The 22,445-nt window shown below is 37.2% G+C and overlaps 1 protein-coding gene and 1 long non-coding RNA gene across 15 annotated transcripts in view; one reads left to right on the plus strand and one right to left on the minus strand.

The window, feature by feature from the left end:
- The window catches only part of LOC125637226 (uncharacterized), a 157,563-nt gene that overhangs the window by 66,353 nt on the left and 68,765 nt on the right, over positions 1 to 22,445 (plus strand). The gene's annotated exons all lie outside the window — the stretch shown is intronic.
- Positions 1 to 22,445, minus strand: part of MEF2C (myocyte enhancer factor 2C) — a 142,630-nt gene that overhangs the window by 7,958 nt on the left and 112,227 nt on the right. For 10 of the 13 annotated variants that reach the window (XM_048851438.2, XM_048851437.2, XM_048851442.2 and 7 more), the window contains 5 exons: positions 10,357 to 10,529; positions 9,104 to 9,127; positions 8,090 to 8,219; positions 7,163 to 7,298; positions 2,847 to 2,879 (listed from right to left, as the gene is read on the minus strand). In XM_048851438.2, the coding sequence (XP_048707395.1) occupies positions 2,847 to 2,879; positions 7,163 to 7,298; positions 8,090 to 8,219; positions 9,104 to 9,127; positions 10,357 to 10,529 (496 nt within the window). The remainder of the gene's footprint in view (positions 1 to 2,846; positions 2,880 to 7,162; positions 7,299 to 8,089; positions 8,220 to 9,103; positions 9,128 to 10,356; positions 10,530 to 22,445) is intronic. The other 3 variants (XM_048851445.2, XM_048851446.2, XM_048851448.2) reach the window with 3 other exon arrangements.

A 22,445-nucleotide genomic window follows, 5' to 3' on the forward strand; every position in this document is an offset into this window, starting at 1 on the left:
GATTTAAGAATCCTAAATTCAAAATATTATTTGTGTCTTTTAATCAATAAGATACCAGAGACTTTTAGTTGAAATGTAATTGAAGATGTCAGGGGAATATATTGCTTTGCATGTGGGCACACCCAACTCAAACAAAGAGTGTTATAAATACCAACAAAAGCTATAGTTCTCACTATGTTATTGTTAAAAAAGGAAAAAGAAAATATGCTAAATGCTTATTCTAACTTGATTTTTTGTTTGCATATTTGTGTGCACAGGTTAGAGGCAGTGGGAAGCTGTAATGTGTGGGAGCGAGAGAAATAGGAAAAATGTTCATTATTCTAAAATAAGGGAGGAATGATACCACTTGCCTTTGACGAATGTTTTGTACAAAAGCACCACCTACTGGCCAAAACTGAATTTCCTTTTTTTATTATACATATCTCAAACGTATCTTTCTTATTGTTATTATATTCTGAGGCATGGTTCCAGTTTAGAACCACGAATCAGGCTGAAGTTAGAGTCCCCAACAGATAATTTCATGGGTTTTAAGAGTGAGGGAATATTTGGAGGGATTTTACTTATGCAACATCTACTATAACTCCAGTGAAAGGCAAAACAGTATTCTGTCTCATTTTGGCAGATTTATACTTGAAACGATTTGGCTTCTCTCCTGAAATTATATCAAACGCTTTTATCACTAATTGTCACAATGTTTAATAATGGATGGCTATTGTTAGACAACAAAGACAGAACAAAGTGCTCCAACAACGATTACTTTAATCTATCCTGCATTCATTTAAAACAGTTTGTCAAAAATTGCCAAGCATACCCTGTACCCTCCCCCAAGCATATTTCAGGGCTCATTGATGCAAATGTTTTTAAAAGTGCAGTGAGGTGTACAATTCCTTCCCTCATGCACTCCCAAATACATTCTGAAGGCAAAGGGGGTGCTCTCTGTTGCATTTTGGAAGTATGTTTTAAATGTGTGGAGAAAACGGTTTGTTAATTTCAGATGTGGTCATTTCTACTTACTCAGTGAAATATTCTACTTTTGCCAAGACCTTCACAAAAAAAAACCCATCAAGAAATAAAAATATACTCCTGATTTTTTTCATTTTCCTATGGATTTAATCTTGTATCCCCTTAGGAGAGGTTCGGGCTGTGCCTGGGATTGTAGGCTGGCAGTTCAATAAATATTTTAGACTAGGGGTGGCTGTGGATACAAAACTTGGCTCTGAATCTGAAATTCCTCAACATATGGGGTGTTAGGACCTGGAGATTTGGTTTGGGACTGCCTGTGATAGAGACCCTTGATATATTGCTCTCTAGAGATTGGGACTCTTTTAAAACACAGGAATATACTTCTTCAATCCAGGGTAAAGGCAAGTATATCAGTGAAATTTTCTCACATGATTAGATGAAACACACTGATCTGTATCTCTTTACATACATTGCACTATATTATATATTACAGTCTCCATAGGCAGCAAGTTTCGGAAAGACAGGTAGGATGAGGGCAACTCTTGAGAAATACAGCTGGCAGTATTGCCATCTAATGTGTACAGAGGTTCAGGAACCAGTGTGAAAACGTGCCTCTTTAGTCTTCATTAGCCAAAATGTTGTGAGTCATAAGCGGATGTGATTCATTAGAAGTGAGGATAGCCCTCTATGCATGGGTCTACATAGCAAGTGTGAGTAAGACTTAGAATGCAAGGTGGGAGACTGCAACTATATGAAGGACTGATCTGATTTCTTCATTAGAAAAGGGTAGGACACAGGTGCTTTTCACTATTAAATCCAAATTCTGCATGGGGTAAATACCTGGTTTTGCCTTTACATGTTAATGAAGCGAATATCAATGTCTATTTTACACAAATGTTTAGTTTACCATCATATAAAATGCATTACACAGACCCAGGCTAATATTATCTTTGCCTTTTGAACAACACAGCAACCTCCCTGAAACATAAATGGGGTTTAATGTAGAAAATCCAAAGGGCAAAAGAAAATGATTTAATTTTAAAGAATTCTATACAATTACTAAACATCAATTATTCATCAGATAACACCAGCAAATTGGTTAAAACTATAGTGAAGAGCCAAATTATCAGGCACACAGATAAACATAGTATGTTGCCAAAGAGTCAATAAGGCTTTTGTAAAGGGAAATCATGCCTCACCAATCTATTAGAATTCTTTGAGGGTGTCAACAAACATGTGGACAAGGGTGAGTCAATCAATATAGGGTACTTGGACTTTCAGAAAACCTTTGACAAGGTCCCTCACCAATGGCTTGTAAGCAATCATGGGATAAGAGCGAAGGTCCTCTCATGGATTAGTAACTGGTTAAAATATACGAAATAAAGGGTAGGAATAAGTGGTCAGTTTTCACAGTGGAGAGAGATAAATAGCGAGGTCCCCCAAGGATCTGTATTGGAACCTGTGCTTGTCAACATATTCATAAATGATCTAGGAAAAGGAGTAAACAGTGAGGTGGCAAAGTTTGCAGACAATACAAAACTACTCATGATAGTTAAGTTCAAAGCTGACTGCAAAGCATTACAAAGGGATCTCACAAAACTGGGTGACTGGTGAAAACAATTGCAGATGAATTTCTGTGTTGATAAATGCAAAGTAATGCACATTGAAAAACAGAATTCCAACTATACACACAAAACGATAGGGTTTTAGTTAGCTGTTATCACTCAAGACAAAGATCTTGGAGACATTGTGGATAGTTCTCTGAAAACAGCTGCTCAATGTCTAGCGGCAGTCAGAAAAAGCTAACAGAATGTTAGAAACCATTACGAAAGGGGCAGATAATAAGGCAGAAAATATAATGCCACTATATAAATTCATAGTACCTTGAATACTGCATGCAGTTCTGGTCGACCCATCTAAAAAAGACATATGAAAATTGTCAAAAGTACAGAGAAGGGTAACAAAAATGAGTGGAATAGCTTCCATATGAGGAGAGATTAAAAAGATGGGGACGGTTCAGTTTGGAAAAGAGACTAAGGGAGCGTATGACAGAGTCTATAAAATTGTGATGGCCGTGGAGAAAGTGAAAAAGGAAGGTGTTGTTCACCCCCTCACATAACACAAGATCCAGGGGTTGCCCAATAAAATTAATAGGCAGCAGGTTTAAAACAAACACAAAGAAGTACTTCTTCACACAACATGCAGTCAACCCGTGGAACTCATTGACAGGGAATGCTGTGAAGCCTAAAGTCTAACTGGGTTCAAAAAGAATTAGCTAAGTTTACTGAGGATAGATCCATCACAGGTTATTGGCGAAGATGGTCAAGGATGCAGCCCCATGCATTGGATGTCCCTAAACTCTGACTTCCAGAAGCTGGGACTAGATGAGAGGGGATGGATCACTTGATAATTGTCCTGTTCATTCCCTCTGGAGCATCTGGCACTGGACAGGACAGGATATGGGATAGGATGGACCATTGGTTTGACTCAGTATGACTGTTCTTATGTTCTTATAATCCACTCACACTGACATTAATGTGGTCATCTTTTTCATACATTGCACAGAAAACATTTAATAATAAAGGAAATATCAAATATTAAACTCAATTCACATTCAAATCAATGTGAGTGGCACACAGAGATTATTCAATGTACATCAGCTGGGGCAAATATGATTCCCCCTTTGGGTATGGAAGGTTCATTAGGAAGTAGAGTTAGCATGGCTCTTCTGTGCAGGGGTTAGGAAATGTCAGGATGCAAGGAATCTGCAAAGGGAGCTTTGACCTTGTACGCCAGTGAAGTATATTCTGTATGGGTCTCCATCTGTTCTAACCTCCAGTTGGAATTTGAGTCAGGGTGGGAAGAGGCCTGGGGTATTACTGGTGAATCTATGACCACATGGCCCTTGACAACACAGATTTTCATGGAGAGGGAAAGATGACAATATATAGGGAGGGGAGAGCATCCCATATAACCTTTTCTTTTCTCTCATGCCCCGCCCCCCAGGGCTTTTTCTCTGATTTTGCTTTCCTCCTTGCCACAGAATACCTTTATTTGTACATGTGTGTGAGTGAGGGTACCTAGGGCTCAGCACTGGATATTAACCAAGACCTTGAGAATTTACTGTTATAACTACTAACTATTTGGTCTGTTAGTCAAGAATCCTGGAGCAAACTTATGAATCTGAGCCAATCCTTTATTCCATAGAGTTGAGAAAGGTTTGGAGACGCTTCCATCGTTATATAAATAAGCGTCTATATAAAAAATTCTTTTGAATAAATATTGTGGTTGAGTATTTAAGTCTGCATTTTTATTTATGAAACCCATTCTTTTGCTCGTAGCTAAGACTCAAAGGAGAAAATGTGCTGTCTTAGATTGATAATTATGGACAAGGAAGAATGTATGCCATGTAGGGGAGTCATGTGGCTCAAGAAATTGGCAACTGGACACAGAACCTTTCACTTGTAGGTTAGAGCTCAAACCCACTTCAGGTCAGTAGTGACCAACAACTCGTGGCTTTTGTTGATCAATCTAAAATAGGTAGTTCTTAGAGGAGAGGTGTCAAAAACAGGAACACCTTTTCATGAAAAACTGACCCTTTTTAGTAAGAAAAATTTCAAATGTAATTTTTTTTATCAGCTATAGAGCTGGTAAAAAAAAAAAAGGCCAAAAACTGAACAGACATGGGGTCTGTACTACTGTGATGTCCTTTGAAATTATCCCTCCCACACTGCTCAGAAACATGGACACTAGTATTGTTGCCAGGCAGTGACTGGACCAAGATGAAGAGCAGTGGTTCTTCTGCACTCGTCTGAGAGCCTTTTCAGACACTGCTGCCAAAACAGCCGCCGCTGGGGAGCACAGATTCATGGGTGCCCAGGCCACATGGGGCAAGTTGTAATAGTACCTGTGCCATGTGGAGTGGAACATGCGCTGCTTTGTATTGCTGTAGGCACTGGTGACAGACCCCCTGGAGAATCTGCATGCCTCCCCTATTAACTGCCCTGTATGAGGTACATCATAGGTCTTTCCCAAAGCTTGTTTAATAGAAAACACACATTCATTGTTCTCTTAAGTCCCTCCAAATGAACGTATTAGTTCTGAACATATTAACCTATTTTCCCTACCTTTGCATCCCCTGGGACTCACCTCCCTCAGCTAGTATAATATAGGAATTTGGAGGCAGGTCAACCCCATTTTCAGTCTGTTTGCTCAAATTTCTGAGAATGGCTGAGGGGTTTGGGTACCTAGAGTTCTTACAGAGAGTGGGGCATTTCTTCATATTTTTGAAGTTCGTTAGCTGATTCTTCTGCTCATGTGGGCTGGGTTTGTTCTTATAAATTTGTGTTTGAACTGTGCATTTTAAAGGAATTGTTAAATCACCCAGAGCTTAGGATAGGTGCTTTTGTATATAAATCTCAATGCACAAAATAAAACAAAGAAATCATGCTTATTTTCTGCATAAGTGGAAGACTCCTCTGGGGCTGTCAGTGAAACAGTTTTCATAGTACTAACTTCACTTGAAAATTATTGAAAAAATAATTTTAAACCCGCAGCCCAAAACATGTTCCACTGGGCACAGCCATTAATTTTTAACTTTTTTGTGATATGAATTAGAAACATATGATGATGTGTGACATATTTAAAAAGGCATGCTGTTTGTTTAGGATTTAATTTATACTTTGTTTGGTTAACCAAATAGTCTTATTATGGTAAACCAATGAAAACAATCAACTTTACAGTACATTATACGGTGATAGCTAACATGTGAGTTTTCAGTTTCTTTAGGATTTTATATCCCTAGATGTACAGTTAACGTGTTTGCCCCAAAACAGTACATGCCTCAAAAAGAAAAGCAATAAGGAAGGAATAATGAAGACGTATTAAGACTATTTTTTCTAAATCAGCACATTTTTGGTTGTATGTGTTTATGCAGTTAATATCTGTAACTATGTAACTCTTTTTTTTATAGAAGAGGTATTCAAAAAGTATATGTTTCTTCTAAACCTTTGTTTAGTTATTCCTCTAAAAACCCAAGCCAATGGCGCACAAGAGGTCAGATAACTTACAAAGAGAATTTTGAAGTTTAAACCACATTTACAACATTAAATACTTTCAGATTATGGCAGCAGTCTGGCAAAAAAATTAAAGCTTATGTGTAACATTTGTCTTTTTTGAAAAAGGTTGATTTAATACTTTCAAATGCTAGTGAACTAAAACTTTACTAGTTGATATATTCAGTCACTTTTAATTTGTACTTTTCTCAATGAACAACTTTCAATTCAAGCATGTCTGGCCATATCTTTAGCTATAATGTTTGCAGTGCCAGCATACACCTAGGACTTGGCTCACTAGGATTTGTAGGAGTTCAGCATCTCTGAAAATCAGGCCCTTAAAGTTTATTTCAATTAGCCAATAGTTTTGTTTGTTTGTTAAATGAATTAGGTTGTTTTTCTCTTGTGAATTTCATATTTTTAAAATATTTAAACCATATAGGACTGTTTTATTGTAGGCTTCACATCTACTGGAGAAAATCTTGAAAGTGCCACTAGAGGGCACGAATACATATTCTCTTAGATACAGGCAAACCAAAATTAGGTTTATCTGCTGTCAGATTCTTAGTCACAATTATGTTATACTTCTATAAAGCAGTTTCAAATAAAAGAAACTTGCAAGTCACAGCTGAGCAGATGGAAGTATGTGATTATCAGACAAGGTTATGGATTCATCTAGGTTAAATCATTATGCTATTCTTATTTATCAGTGATTTAAAAATATGTAAAATTTGCAAATTTTATTTTAAAAGTGTGCACTGAACTACATGGAATCAAAAAGCTTAAGGGAGACAAAAAGCAAAAGAAGCACAATGATGAGTGTACTGTTTTGTTCTTCTGTGTTGGAAACAAAATATCACTTAGACAAATAAAGGATTAGATAAACAACAGTACGCTTTCCTACAACACTGAGAAAGAGCAAGGAAACAGAAGACTGTAGTTTAGCTACCTGCCAAGCTTCTGATGTGATATCAATTTTCCAGTTTTGACTTTTGAAAGTGGAGCTGTTACACATAGTAGACTTTTGTTGATATGTTATCTCATTTATGATTTGGGATTAATTGGGTTACGGAAGCCATTGTTTCTCATGCAAACCAGTGATAAGTAACATACAATGATAGGATAATCTAAGGAATATTACTTACCCCAATTGACTGAGGGCAGATGGTGGCATGTTATGTAGGTGCTGCTGTTGCCAGCCAGTTACTGAACCAAGATGAAGCGCACTGGCTGTATTAAACCCAGAGAGAGATGATAAGTCTGCACTACTCAGTGAGTATTCTAGATATGAAAACAGAACAGACAATAGCTAAATTAAGTGGAAAATAATTAAACAATAAGAAGAACCGTAATTTAAATTTTCATTCATAATGTAATAAGCTTTTTTATCTTCAATATGCCAGTGGTATTAAATTGCACTAACAAAACTGGAGCTTTTCTTAAGTCAACCAATCAGTTTGGGAACAAATAATGCACTAAAAACATCCTCTAATGTATGGAGGCATTTCTGGACATAAAGATCCAGAAATGTTCTTGAACCAAACAGTCATCATTGCCATGCATAAATAGTCATAGATTCATAGTCTTTAAGGCCAGAAGAGAGCATTAGATCATCTAGTCTGTACAGTGCAAGCCACAGAATTTCTCCGTTACCTCTGTATTGAGCTCAAGAGCTTGTGTTTGACTACAGTGTGTCTTCCAGAAAGGCATACAGTCTATATATCCATCTAATCGATGCAGTACTGGTGTGATGTGATTTTCTGTGATGTTTAGCTGTGTGAACCAAAGAAGTGCCCCTTTTAAGCTACACTGTTTAGCAAAAGTCTTTGGGAGAAGGCTTTATAGAGCAGTTTTCCATTATAACAATGCAGTCACTTCTTGAATCCCTGTATGTCTCAAGTCATTTATAGACTCAGAGTAAGCTAATAAGGCTTTCAATCACTTAAAGTAATACAGAATACAAATTCCTCTCTTTGGTCCAACATACATAAAGGAATTTCATTACTATTGACCCACTGCATAGGTCAGTATCTTGCTCTCCCCTACTATTCACATCTTACATTGATACTTACCGGTACCATATGTTGTTGAAATGGCTGATGGGTATCCTCCCATCCCTTGCCCTGGCAAAGTAGGAGTTGCTACGGAAACCACTGGGGTAGCCAATGACTGAGCAGACTGGGAGTTATTTATCCTCTGATTCTTTTAAAGTAAGTAAAATAAACAAATTATTGACAGGTTTAAATCAATTAAATGTATTGGATTTCAGGGTACGTTTTGTGCATGAGATACAACTTAATACAGATTTCATGAAATTAATCATTTAACATGTGGCTTTTATGAACTCTGCCAACCCTATCATTTACAATCCTTCAAGAGATTAGTTGTCACCATAGTAACCCATTACATCAGTATCTCCTAGGAAACCAAACTTGTGACAAGTAAGATTGCTTTATTGTGGGTAGAAAAGAGACCATGTGAAAAACTGATGAAATATGTAAACTCAACTTCCATTGTTTTGCTTTTCATTCAAATGCAAAAATTTTATTAAAATCAGCAATAATGGATTTTATGTTTAATTCAGTAAGCAATATTGCGGCAATGCTGCATAATAAACTCTCTCCAGCAGATGGTGCTCTGGCTACTTCATTCTTTCTCACAGTAAAACAAACTTCAGAAATACTACCTAGCAAAGCAGTTATACATTTGTCTTTAATTCTTTGGCACTGGATATTTCAATGCATAAATTGCACCAAGGAATTCAAATTCTAGGAGCAAAAGGATAAAATGTCCAGAGAACCACTTAAAAAAATCCTAATAAGGTATGCTACTTGCAAAAAAAGTTGTCTACTTTTTAGCATGCTAGCAAAATACGAATAGTGGCTAAACGTCCTTCTCAACGGCTTTTTTTTTTTTAACATGAAGAGGTTGAAGAATATAGGTAACAATTTCATTCACCTATTCGTTATATACGAAATCAATAATACTGGGAATGCTTAATTTTATTTCAACCACTAAGTCCATATAAAAAGCAGACAAAACAATTGTTTTTTTTTATTATTATGCTGAGCATCACTACCACTTACCAAAAGCAGATCAACATCCTCAGACTGAGAGCATAGAAAAGGAGTGTTAATAATTAGTAAACATAAATATTTATCAGCAGACAGCTTTCAAGCAAAATGAATAGCTTCATCTGATAGGCATAACAGGTTAAGTAATTTTTGAATACTGTCTACAAAAATAACATTTCATAAAGCCATTTTTTGTCCTCCTAACGAGATATTTGTCTCAATTGTGAAGACAATCTATCCAGTTTTCAGCACAGGTCTTTGTCTCACTATTCATTATTTCTCTCCAGCCCCAGTGGCTGCAAAGATTGTATAGTAGCACCTTGTGTCAGAGACCTGACCAGTCAAAGAATCCCTTGGAAAGTATCAGTTTTAAGGTCCTTGGAATAAATCATTTGATGGAGACAGCTTGTCACAGCCTTGGTCTACTTGAGTGTAGCTCCATAGGAGACTGTATTTATTACTCCTCATCTTTTAAGTAGAGAGCGTCACATTTCTGGGGTTTTAGTTTGATATTCAAAGTTAATATATAATGCATCAGGCTAAAGTAGCCAACTTGCAAGTTGTTTTAATAGCTTGTCTGTTACATAATGGCAAAATATGTTTACAGCACTATCAGGATCCTTTTTTAATCATCCTCACTTTTAATGTTACATCACTCATGAAAGATTTTGTAGGGAATAGAAAGACACTAACATGAAACACTTGATGACTCAATCTTATATCAGAGTCCTCTGCTTCAGCTTTGTTAACACAGACAGGAGATGCATAGCTCCCAGGTTAGATGCTTTCACTTTTTCTTACTACATCTAAGGAATAATTACTGCTTCTCATCATTATAAAATGTGACCCTTATTTCCAGCATGACAGATTTCCAACTCATTTGTTTCTGGTTATTCTGTCATTTGCTGAAGCTCTCGTTGTACGGAAGCTAAACCAAAGTTGTTAATTGCAGACCATGTATAGGACTAAGTTCAATCTTGTAACAAATCTAGGAAAGGATTCTCCAGTCACTAGGAAGGAGTGCCAGGAAGTTGAGAGTGTGCAGAAAACATTTACCATTTTTCTAACTGAATAGAAAAGAGGAGGAAGTAAAAATGACTTCATAAAAAAACATAAATAGACATGGAACCAGTCTACAGCCAGAGTGGACTGGACAATGTCAGAATATAGGGCCTGATCCAAAGCCCATGGAAGTGAATAGGAGTCTATACAGAGAAACAGCCATAGTTTGAAGGGAAAGAAGAAATGCCTAAGGAATGCATTACCACTGATGGCATTGTATTTTTGCTGCCTGGTGGAATAAGCACTCGGAGATCTGGTTTACGGTTGTTCATTCCCAAATTCATTGGGGGCGGAGATTTTGCTTGCATATTCTTGTTCAAGTTGCCAGGTGAGACCAGCAGACCTGGTGAATTTCGGGGGTTGCCATACCCATTCCCTGTTTTTTTGGAAAAACAGAACAAAATGTTAAGAACAGGAGCATGGATTCAAACACATTTCCTAAGGTTGTACATGAAAATTAAAGCTTGATATTAGCAAAACCAGCATATAAACTCACAAAGCTTACTGTGGGTGCAGTGCAAGTGCCCATGTGTGAAAATATAATCCATCTGGTATTTGGAACAATTGGTTTTGAGACACTTTCCCTCATGGCAGTTGACCTTTCAATGATGCAGTGAAGTAAAATGTGATTATCTGACACTACTGATACACTGTAGAGTATTGTGCACTCAGACCAGCCAAAACCTAACTTTTGTTACAAAGAAGAGTCAGGAAAAGTCAGACAATCTTACGGCTGAAAAAAATGGAGAAAACTGTACTGTGCTTTCATGGACAAATACAAGAGGATTTTGACTTGGCTGACTCACTCCTTTCCAGTTCATGGTTTTGTTTTGTTTTTAGACAAAGAACAAGTATAGCAAGGCTATAATTTCCAGAAAAAGCCGGGGGAGGAATAGGAAGACTCTTAAATGCTTTTCTACTCTCTTCCCCTGACTTTTAGGACCTGATCTTGTCAACAATAAATTCAATGGGAGAAGGAGCATGTCCTTATTTGGAAAATGCCCCTGATATCTTTCCTCCTGCCTTCCGCAAATCCTTGAAACAATCCTGACAGGCAAATGCTTCGAATTGTGCTAATTTGGAAGCAGTTTCTCATCTATAACTGAAATAACACTAGTGTTTGAATAGCAATGAAATTAATGTCTTCCCAGCCCATGAAAAACAAGACCTTTCCCCTCTCACCCATGAAACCCCCTCGCTCTTCCCATACCCGCAGAGAAAGCCTGGGAAAAGAGATGGCTTTGTAATATGCTCTCCATATTCTGGCTCTGTGGGACCAAGGGAGGTAGAGACAATGTACAACTCGACTGAATAATATTAAATCTTTAATACAGACAGAGAGGGAACTCTCACATTTGAATATCAAGAAAACAAATATTAATCAAAATATTCCGTTCTGGGCTCATGTTTAGTTCAGAATTAGCAGACTGAGATATGCATTCAAAAAAATAACAAGGCAATATGGGCTTGTAAGCAAGGCACTGACCTAGAAATTGGAAAACTTGGGTTCTGTTCTTAGTACTGACACCAACTTCCTGTGTGATCATGGACAAGTAATCTAATCGCTATGGGCCTCAGTTTCTCCATCTTTAAAATGGGGATGATTGCCGTACCTCGCACAGGTGTGTTTGAGGCTAAATTTGTAGGGTGCACCACAGGAATACCAATAAATAAAAGAATGCATCCTCTTGGTGTAATGTAGCTTGTTGATTTGTGTAATTAAAGTGTGTCTGAGAACTAAGAATATTAAATCATAATATTAATCTGCAAACACATAAGGCTAAATGTATTCATTAGATCAAGTATGATGCTCTTCTGGAAACTTGATGGAAAAAATTAAGATAAAGACTTTAAAGGATCAGAATGACTTTGGATATATTTAACATTTTAAAAAGTCCTGTTCATAGTTAAGTTGGCTGTTTCTTTTCTCAACAGCATCCTACAGGTAGCAAGATAAAATATGTATTAATTAAAAAGTGGATTTTACGCTGATCAAAACTGAAGTAACAGAGCACTTGCAAGAATTTTTCATTTAGTATCATACAGGTTTTTTTAATGAACAATTATTTTGAATGTGTATTTGCTACATTTTTAGCCTTAATTAATGCTATGGGTTATTAGAGCGATGGTGATTGAAAGAAGGACATTTTAAGGATGGTATTTTTCTAGAAGCTATGCAGTGCTTTTTTCTTAAGATGAAGTTCAGTTTGACAAACACAACATATGCTTTACTCATGTGAGATCTGGTTTAAACAAACAATCAAATGGAAAATTAGCTTGGTAATTGCAAAAAAAAGCAGCAGCAGCAGCATTAAAAAAACTGTTCAGAAGTGTGGTGAAGTGATCTACAGAAGAAGCTGAAGCGTAGGCAAGGTTTTCTCTGATACTGGTTTTCATATAGGAGCTATTTTGTTAAAAGGAAGTAAAACCGCCTTGTGAAATGTGTTGTAATATGATATGACAAGCATTTGTTCCATGTGTGAAAATGAAGCTGTTTCATAAAAACTGTATGCTTGTTTTTTTTAAAAAAAATATTTTATAATAAACTTTTTGAGATAATCCAGCAAAGGCCATGTACCATAGTGGATTTTTTTCTGCTTCTGATTTTTGGAGAAAAGAAATGTTTAAAATAAAAACAGTACAATATTCCACAAAAGATTTTTATCAACCCAATGAAAGAATTTAATTTATTTAATGAAAAGAATTTAATATCAGGAATATCTTTCCATCATTTAGAAATTATGCTATTCAAAAACATCAGGTTTTTTATATGTATTTACCTACTGATATAAAATATTTTGAACAGTGATGACATTTCTTAGGTTTATATTTTTAGAACATCAAATTATTTTTAAGAACTACTGCAATCTTCTCTTTACCAGTAGATTTCTGCTGTTCTTGGCATATTATGCCAGCTAGCATTTTGGAGCCATATAATGACCATTTCTCTTTCCAGCCACCAAATTGTTTTTCTTTTGGCATAATGTGGAATCAGGAATTTAAGACTGTGGACTCTAAACCAATGATATTGGAACCCATAATTTGAAAATCAATGATGAATACGTGCATGCGGTTTACAGAAGAAGAAGAGCCTGCATTTAAACCAGCTCTCTAAACCGCATCCTCCTTCTTACTCACAAAGCTGTGGCCTGCTCTGAGGCAGCTGTCCTACCTTCAGATAAATCCACCAAAGAGAATGGTCTAATTTACATTCAGAAGCAAAAAAAACTGTAGAAGCCTTCTAATATACAGATTAAACCTTTCTTCATCCTATACTTTAAAATTACACGCCGCCTGGAGAATTATCAATTTAGATGTGACTGTATGCAGAACATCACATTCCACTACCCACTAGAAAGCACAAAAATTATATGTCATATATGAATGGATTTCCTGATTATAGATTATAAGAAAATGAAGAACAGATGGATTTTAGAGCAAGTTTGCTGTACATTTTTATTTGGTTAAAAGCCATATTTTCACTGGAATAGAACATTTTTAAACATTATGGATAGAATTTGTATTGCAAAGTGAAAATAAAAACAGTAGATGTACACATTTTAAAGGGCATATGTCAGAGCATGCAAATTTACAGCACTTTCAATTCAAGAAACTTTAAGCACAAATTGTTTTTTCCTGTTTTTTGGTTTTTTTGCTTTGTTGACTTTAAAGAGAGCAAAGATTTTGCACATAAAAAGAAATTGCTTATAGCGAAGTAAAATAGAGGAGCAGCACAACACTACTAAATGTAGTGCCAGACTTTGTATTTGGATTAACTTCACAATATAAAGAAAAATTCTTTCTGAGCATAGACTCTTTTTCTTTGGCATGTTCCTGTGCCCATCAACCAGGGAAAACTCCCACTGACTTCTGAGAGAATATTGCTTAAGTAAAGATTGCAGGATTGAGCCTTATATAACACCTTTTAAACTCCGTCAGCTCCAAGAAAGAAATTTCTATGCAGCAGGAGCTAGTTAATCAGTAATAATTAATACAAAATGTTAGTCCATGAAAGGAAAGATATTACTTGACCTATATGAGATACATTTTCTCAGTTATTTCAAATTAATTATGTTTAATTGTTCACGTCTATGCTGTAAGAACTTTAAGATGGATTTTCAAAAATGCAAAGTTAGGGCAATGCTGAGTACTTTTGAAAATTTCACCTTCAGTAGCCAGTAAACAGCATTTAAGACCGGATGCTGTATCCCTCACTCAGATTAAAGTCGTATCAGTCAGGACAGCAGGATTTGGCACATATTTTTTTATTCTAAAATGGCACTGTTAACAATTTTGGGCTCAAAGTTAACCAAGTTGGACAGTGATTCCTGTCTAGATTTCTGAAAGTTTTGATTAGTTTCATTTCATCGTTACAAATGCAAGGAAATAAAAATAATAAATGAACAACAACAAAAGAAGAAAAGAAGAAGAAATACTTGTCATGTACGCTGAGATTTTCAAAGCTGTCTAGGAGCTTTTGATGCCCAGTTCCCATTAATTTTAATCATAATGGAGTGTCCAAATTCTTGAGGCAAGTTTGAAAATCTCAGTAATAATTTCAAGTTGCCAGCATTACTATTCGCCTACAGGGTTATTTTTCCATAATTCTTCTGAGAAGAGTATACAGATTCTGTTTTATAAGTGGTCCCTGCTCCCTCATGGACATTTGTAGTCATTTGCGTAACCTTACTTCGTGTGACCAGCAAACCTCTGAAAATATATGTGAAATTCAGAACGACTCTATATAAAAGAGAGAGCCACCTATGCTGTATTTTACCTTGAAATTTATAATACACAAGGAATAAGTGAGAAGAGAATGCAGAGAGTAACAGAAATCTTGCTAATTTTACACCCAATTCTACACTCTTTACTCAGTCTAATCTCCCATTGACTACAAAAGGAATTTTGCCTGAATAAGGAGTAATTAAATGCTGATATATAGGCCTCTAAGGATTTAGGTGTCTCTTTTCCTTTTAGTCCATGTATATAGTTCTTATTTCCTTTAATTCATGTGCACTGATGGCAGAAGAGCTCTTATAGTTTACCACCGAAACAAAATGGATACTACCCCTAATGCAAAAAAGGCAGGAAATCATGCTAGTGCTCACCTACAACATAATTTTTGAAGGAGCTAATGACTGAAGGTTTTTACTCACATGTTGCATCTGCTAATCATTTCACAGTACATTACCTTGGTTAACTGCAAGCAATAGAAGAAAACTGAAATGGGAATATGTTATCTGAGAAGAAGAAAATCTTTACTTTAAAGTACCTGCCCATTCCCACACTATTATGCTAATGGACCTTCTCTACTGACTTACAGGGAGCAGACCAAGATAGATGTGGTGTATAAAATCTACTGACTTTGAATGAAAAGCGTTCTATGGCATATCATGAAGTATCAGCTGCTTTTGTGCTGACGTGGAGAAGGATATGGGGGATAAATAAATATTTTTAGGAAAGTAGAGAAAAATAGCTCAACAATTCTTTCTTTAAGGATTTTTTTAAAATAATCATTCCTTAAAAAGCGACTATGTAAATTTAGAGATAAAAAAGCCTGTATGGTGTGATGTGATATTATATTATATCCCTGTGAAGCAGCTTAAAGATCATTAATGAGAAATTGTTGCCCTTTCCCTACAGGTATACAGAGTCCTAGCTGCAGTGCAGTTCTGCTGTATAAGGGAGAGGGAAGGATTTAGGGGCTGTGCAGATACAATGATGATGAGAGGGGTGGAAACAATTTAGCAACAGGCTGTGGCTGAGGGTGTGCAAAATGGGAGGGTGCAATTAGCCCTTCCTACACTCTAAAGGGCAAATGCCTAGTGGCGCTCCCCTAGGGCTGTGCAGTTTCCCACTGCTGCTGCTGCAGGCCTATGATCAAATCTTTGGATAGACAAAGAACCTACCTATGATGTTCCAATGAAAACAAGTGTAATTTAAAAACATAACTAACAAGAAATGTGTGAATGCATTTGATAAACCAGCTCAGTAACACACAATATTGGTAAGACAGACGATGGCAAGGGAATAGGGAAGTGGGTGGAGAGGATCTGCTCCTCAGGGAACGCGATGATTTCCATGAGGAGAAAATCATATGTTAGCCCTCTTCCAGGCCCCAGAATAGGGGTGAACCAGGGGAAGAGAGAGAAGCATGCTTTGGCTATTCTAGGTGGGTGGGCAGACCTCTGGGGAACTTTGCAGCCAAGGTTACACAAGGGTCTGAATGGCCTTGTACATGCACTCCCCTGTCTGTCTGTATCCATCTGTTGTCTCTTGTCTTATACATAGTTTGTAAGCCGCATGAGGCAGGGGCCATCTTTTTGTTCTGTTTGTACAGCACCTAGCATAATATGGTCTGAGTCTATGATAGAGCAATACAACTAATAAATAATAAGAATACTGGGAGCACACTAGTTATTTCAATCCAGTTTTGCCCTCTCCACCCAGCTAAATGCAGAAATGGAGCAACATACAATCAGAATCCTTGTGCAGATTTCCCCCGCCCTCTCAATGTTGCTGCTATTGTGAATATTATTATCAGTTCTCATAATGACTGTTCATCGGTCCAATTTGCATTGTTCGGTAATTTGCATTGTTCGGTAATTTGCATTGTTCGGTAATTCCTTACCATCTGATTTAGGGAATTTAGGAATATATTCCTCTAACGCAGGAAAACATTACGCTTCCTATATTGTTACCTCTAATTGTATTGACTTACATGTTTCCACTGCAGCAAAACTGTTTTGCTCTTTGGTTTATATATCACATTATCTTATTTGGCCTGGAGTTTCACCTGATCAACTCAGCAACTACATTTTAATTAACAAGCTAAACCACTTAAGACTATTACATTCTGATCTTCATATTTGCACTAATTCATAGTACTTTGTAGCTTAAAAAGTCTGGGACAGTTCAGGGAATAAGAGACCTGTAGCTTTACACTATGGGCTCTTCAAGTGTTTAAAGCCAGAGCCCTTGTTGGGTAACAGGGGTCAGATGGTCATGGTGGGGTGCCTGGCCCTGGCTGAGATAGCCAGCATGCCTTTGGGACTGTGGGAGACAAAGTGAGAATCAGACATAGTGCAGAATGTGTTGCTCCCTCTTCACTGGTCATTCTCCCCTTTGTGGAGTTTAGTGCCACAGTCAGTGCTAGACACATCTAATTCATGTACACTAGAGGCCAGAACTTCAAAGGAGCTCAGCACCCAACATCAGGGCTGGATTTTCAGACAAGTTCAGCTCCCATTCAGCCAGCATGCCAGCTCTTCTGAAAATTGGGCCTTCAGTATCACATTGGGTATGTCTATACTGCAAAAAAAAGACCTGAGGCAGCAAATCTCACAGCCCAGGTCAATTTAACTTGGGCTCAGGCTGCTGGGGCTAAACATAGCAATGCAGACGTTCCTGCTCAGGCTAGAGCCTGAGCTCTGACACCAAGGATTGGGGTGGGTCTCAGAGCTCAGGCTCCAGCCTGAGTGAGAACTTCTACACTGCTAGTTTTATCCCCACAGTCCAAGCCCCCCAAACCCAAGGCAGTTGACCCAGTCTCTGAAACTCACTGCTGTGGTTTTTTCTTTGCAGTGTACGTGTATCCACAGGGAGCTGCTGGGTGCTTAGCTCTTCTTGAAATCTGTCCCTTATCTAAGTGCTTAAAAGGGAGATGAGCGCTTTTGAAAATCTGGCCCCAATTGTGGTTGCTGAGCACTTGAAAATCTGCCCCGGGGCTCTTTTGAAATCTGCTTTTAGGACTCGGACTTGGATTGCCCAATGCCCATTAGAAATTAATGCCTAGTCCCAGGGAAGGAATTCAGCACATGCATACTTTAAGCATATGATTAGTTCATCTCCCCACCTTGGCATTCACAGCCACAATCTAGCCCTTTGTATGCAAATAAACTACATTTTCTTGTTGTATGAACTGCCTTTGAGTGTTAAATCATGAGAAAGAGTAAAGAAGCTTATGTAATAGGGGAAAACATATTATTGGAAAATATAACCCTGGAGGTTATTGAATTGAATCTGGAGGCAATATTGAATTGAACTGAATCTGGAGGCAATATTTTGGTATTTATCCCCACTTTACTCTTTGAAAACCTTTTTAAAACACAGGGCAATTCATTTACTTCTTCAGCTGTTCTAAATTAATGATCTTTTGGGGAAAATATCCTATATATTTTAGGGAAAATATTTCAAGATAAGAATTAACTCCAAATATAAACGACTATAGACTAAAAAAACTTAATTTTTAGCTTCCCCCATGGAAATTTTAGAAATATTGATTACTGTTTCTTTTTCATAAACAGTGATAAGTGATATATTTGTTAAATTACATATTTCTTCTTACACACATAAGAAATGCTGCAGAAATGAAGAACACATGGTTTCAAATTCATGTTCAGAAAAACTGGTGACTGCATATTCAAAACACAAATCACACATTCCTAAATCTCCATCCTTTCTATGTTATTAAACTAGATCTTCTCAGAAAAGGGCAGCATGTGAGGTAAATTTGCATATATTATATAAAGATAAAGTTAAACTTTTAAGATCAGTTCTGTGCAAGCAGTTGTAAACACAAGAGAAAATCCGAGTTACTGCCTCTGCCATGTCTCCTCTTATTTTGCTCTTATACTTTGAGCAACAGTTCCAGCTATTATCAGGGGACAAATCAGTTTGCAAAAGATGTGGACAACACATGGAGTCTGTGGCTTGAATACTTTAATTGGGGAATAATGCTGAAAGTTAATGGGCAAGAGGCACATTAACTCAGTATTGCCAGGAGCTTCTTAGTGCTGCTTTGCTGCAAAATCTGTATTCCCAGCTCCAAGGGTTAAATGAATTTCTTGCTTTTCTTTCTGGAGCAAACCCAGAACTGCATTCCAAGATCTAGGAGGCATCAACTATCTCTTTCAGTACTCAAGGGTAAGCATGAAATCCAGATGTTTGCTGATTTGCAACACTTCCTTATATTCTCTCTTTCTCTGAACAAAGATGCAGACTGCACAGCAGAAAAAGACAGCATGATACCTCCTAAGAAGATATGTAACCAAAATATAATAGGTAAAATCCTAGCCTCACTAAGTGAATTGCAAAACTCCCATTGACTTCAGTGGGACCAGGATTTTACTCAATAACTCCACATTACTGTTTGAGCATGGATTTTCTAAAGGAATATTTTTAATTGCTTGTGATAAAAATAAAAATGAAATTGATCATGCTTGTCTTTAAAATCCTACTTATAGAGAACTGCAGCTTGTATGACTCACTTAATTGTTCACTACTTGTGATCTTAGGGCTTTCTCCTTAGGAGAGATGTGAGGGTGTTCTCATTATTGACTCAGTCATTCATCCTTTCAATCTATCTTTTCATAAATACAAATATTGAGACACTATAAATTAGAGACAAGGTATGACAGAGAATAACTCAAATCATTCTGTTAACACTTCCACAACTGTTGGAAACTCAGTAAAGGGCCACATTTTCTCAAAGTACAGGCTGAGGTCTACACAGAAAAATGGAGTTGCTTTCAGGCACCTCTTTACGTGAGTGTACATCGGTTAACACTTTTGTGTGCAATTACCGGTTAGTATGTGATTCTGTTTTTCGTGCATGGACTGCAGCTTCCACTCTTGAAAATCTGTTCTCCAAAGGTTTGACTGGGTTCAGTTCACCTCAGCACCAGATCTGCATACCACTTCAGTCACCCAGAGCACAAGTGGGACTTAAATGGTACACAGGCCCTCTGCCAGCCCTCTGCAAAGGTGTGAATTTCAGCCATTGAGAGAAACAAATTTTTCAGTATACTTTATATTTGTTAGGCAAGATCCAGTGCTGCCAACTGTCAGGATTTTATCAGAAGTCTCTCACTATTTGGTGTTTTTCTTAAAGCCCCAGCTCCTGGAGTCAGGTGATAACGGAAAAATCTCAGCTGTCATTAAAAATATTTTTTAAAAAAAGTTTTTAGCCTGCTCACCTGTTTGTGGAGAAAAGCTTGAAAATGTGACAAATAAAAGTTCAAACCCTAGAAGGCAAATCAAAAATCTAACAATTATTTTATTTATTTTAAAATCTCATGTTTTTTAAGACAATCTCATGATTCTTGAATGCTTTAAGTAGGCAATATTGAAAGATTAATGAATTAAGGTGTAAAAAGGTCTGGAGATTAACCAAAGATCCACCATGCATCTAGGTAAGTGGATGGACTATATCCTGAATGACTGTAAGCTCGAAACAGATATACGCAATCTATTAGAATTCTTTGAGGCTGTCAACAAGCATGTGGATAAAGGTGATTCAGTCGATAGAGTGTAGCTGGATTTTCAAAAAGCCTTTGACAAGGTCCCTCACAAAAGGCTCTTAAGCAAACTAAGTAGTAGTCCTGGGATAAGAGAGAAGGTCCTCTCATGGATCAGTAACTGGTTAAAAGATAAGAAACAATAAATGGCCAGTTTTCACAATGGAGAGAGGTAAACAGTGAGGTCCCCATGGATCTGTACTGGGACCTGTACTGCTGAACATATTCCTTAATGATTTGGAAAAGGGAGTGAACAGTGAGGTGGCAAAGTTTCCAGATGATACAAACTTTTTCAAGATTTGGTTGACTAAGAGTTACAAAGGGGTCTTACAAAACTCAGTGACTGAGCAACAAAATAGCAGATGAAATTCAGCACTGATAAATGCAAAGCAATGCACTTTGGAAAAAATAATCCCAGCTACAGACAGACAGATAGATTCTAAATTAGCTGTTACCACGCAAGAAAGAGATCTTAGAGTCATTGTGGATAGTTCTCTGAAAACTTCAGCTCAATGCAAAGGAGCAGTCAAAAAGGCTAACATAATGCTAGGAACTATAAGGAAAGGGATAGAAAACAAGACAGAAAAATACCATAATGCCATTACCTAAATCCATGGTGCACCCGCACCTGAAATACTATGTCCAGTTCTGGTCGCCCCATCTAAAAAAGGAACTGGAAATGGTTCAGAGAAGGGCAACAAAGATGATCAAAAGGTATGAGATGACTTCCAGAAAGGAGAGATTAAAAAAGCTAGAGCTGTTCAGTTTAGAAAGGAGACTATTAATGGGGAGGGACATGGGAAAGGTCTATAAAATAGTGAATGGTATGGAAAAAGTGAATAGAGAAGTGTTATTTGCCTTTCCCAAAACAAACAAACAAACAAAAAAAAAACAACCAAGGGTCACCCAATGAAATTAATAGGCAACGGGTTTAATACAAACAAGAGGAAGTACTTTTTTCTCACAACACACAAGCAACCTGGGGAATTCATTGCCATGGGATGTTGTGAAGGCCAAAAGTATAGCTGGGTTCAAAAAAGAACTAGATGAATGAGCTCATGGAGGACAGGTCCACTAATGGCTATTAGCCAAAATGGTCAGGGATGGAACCCCATGCTTGGGACAACCCTAAACCTCTGCCAGAGGAAGACAGAGATGGTTCTCTCCAAAACTGCCCTGCTCTACATTGTCTCCCTGAAACTCTGGTACCGGCTGTTGTTGGAGATAGGATACTGGACTAGATGGACCATTGATATGAACCAATATGGCAGTTTTTATGTTTTCTTTTAGACTGTAAACTCTATGGGGCAAGTACTGTTGTTTACAATATATTTGTACAGCATGTACCACAGAGGGATTCCTATATGATGGGAGCTTCTAGATATATTGCAGTATAAATGGTTATGTTAATAATAATAGTTTTAAATGAATTTCTTTATTTAACATATTCCACATTTATGGCCTGGGAAATATTTTCCCATTGACATTCACCAAAGCACATCTGTAGGGCAAGGATAAGAATTCATGTGTAATCCTTTTAATTTGTTTCCTTTAGCATTAGGTTGGTTGTTTCAGTCTGGATTTTCACTGGAGCCTCAGGGAGTCAGGCACCTTCAGAAATTCCAACCTGATTGTTTTTTTCTCCTGCTCACAGGCTTATTTGGGAACATTGCTTTTTTTTTTTTTTAAAATAAATCTTTGTTTTCGTTACATTTTTTGAAAAGGTGTTGCCCAAAAATCTTCCAACCTGAGGGCTCAGAAATTAAAAATAACTATTACACACATATCTATTTGGTATGAAATAGTAACAGAATATCTAATCCATTTGTACACAGTCAATACATGACTAGTTGAAGTAAAATCAATAGTGTAGCACTAGTGAGTTATGATACTAGCTGAGAAAGAGCAATCCAAGACCCAATCTGGCAAAAACTGAGGTGGCCTCTGGTATGTGGTATGCTGTACTTAATTTTCAGAAGAGGGGATTTTACCAC

Source organism: Caretta caretta, chromosome 5 (genome assembly GCF_965140235.1).
Source record: "Caretta caretta isolate rCarCar2 chromosome 5, rCarCar1.hap1, whole genome shotgun sequence".
NCBI classification, from domain to species: Eukaryota; Metazoa; Chordata; order Testudines; family Cheloniidae; genus Caretta; species Caretta caretta.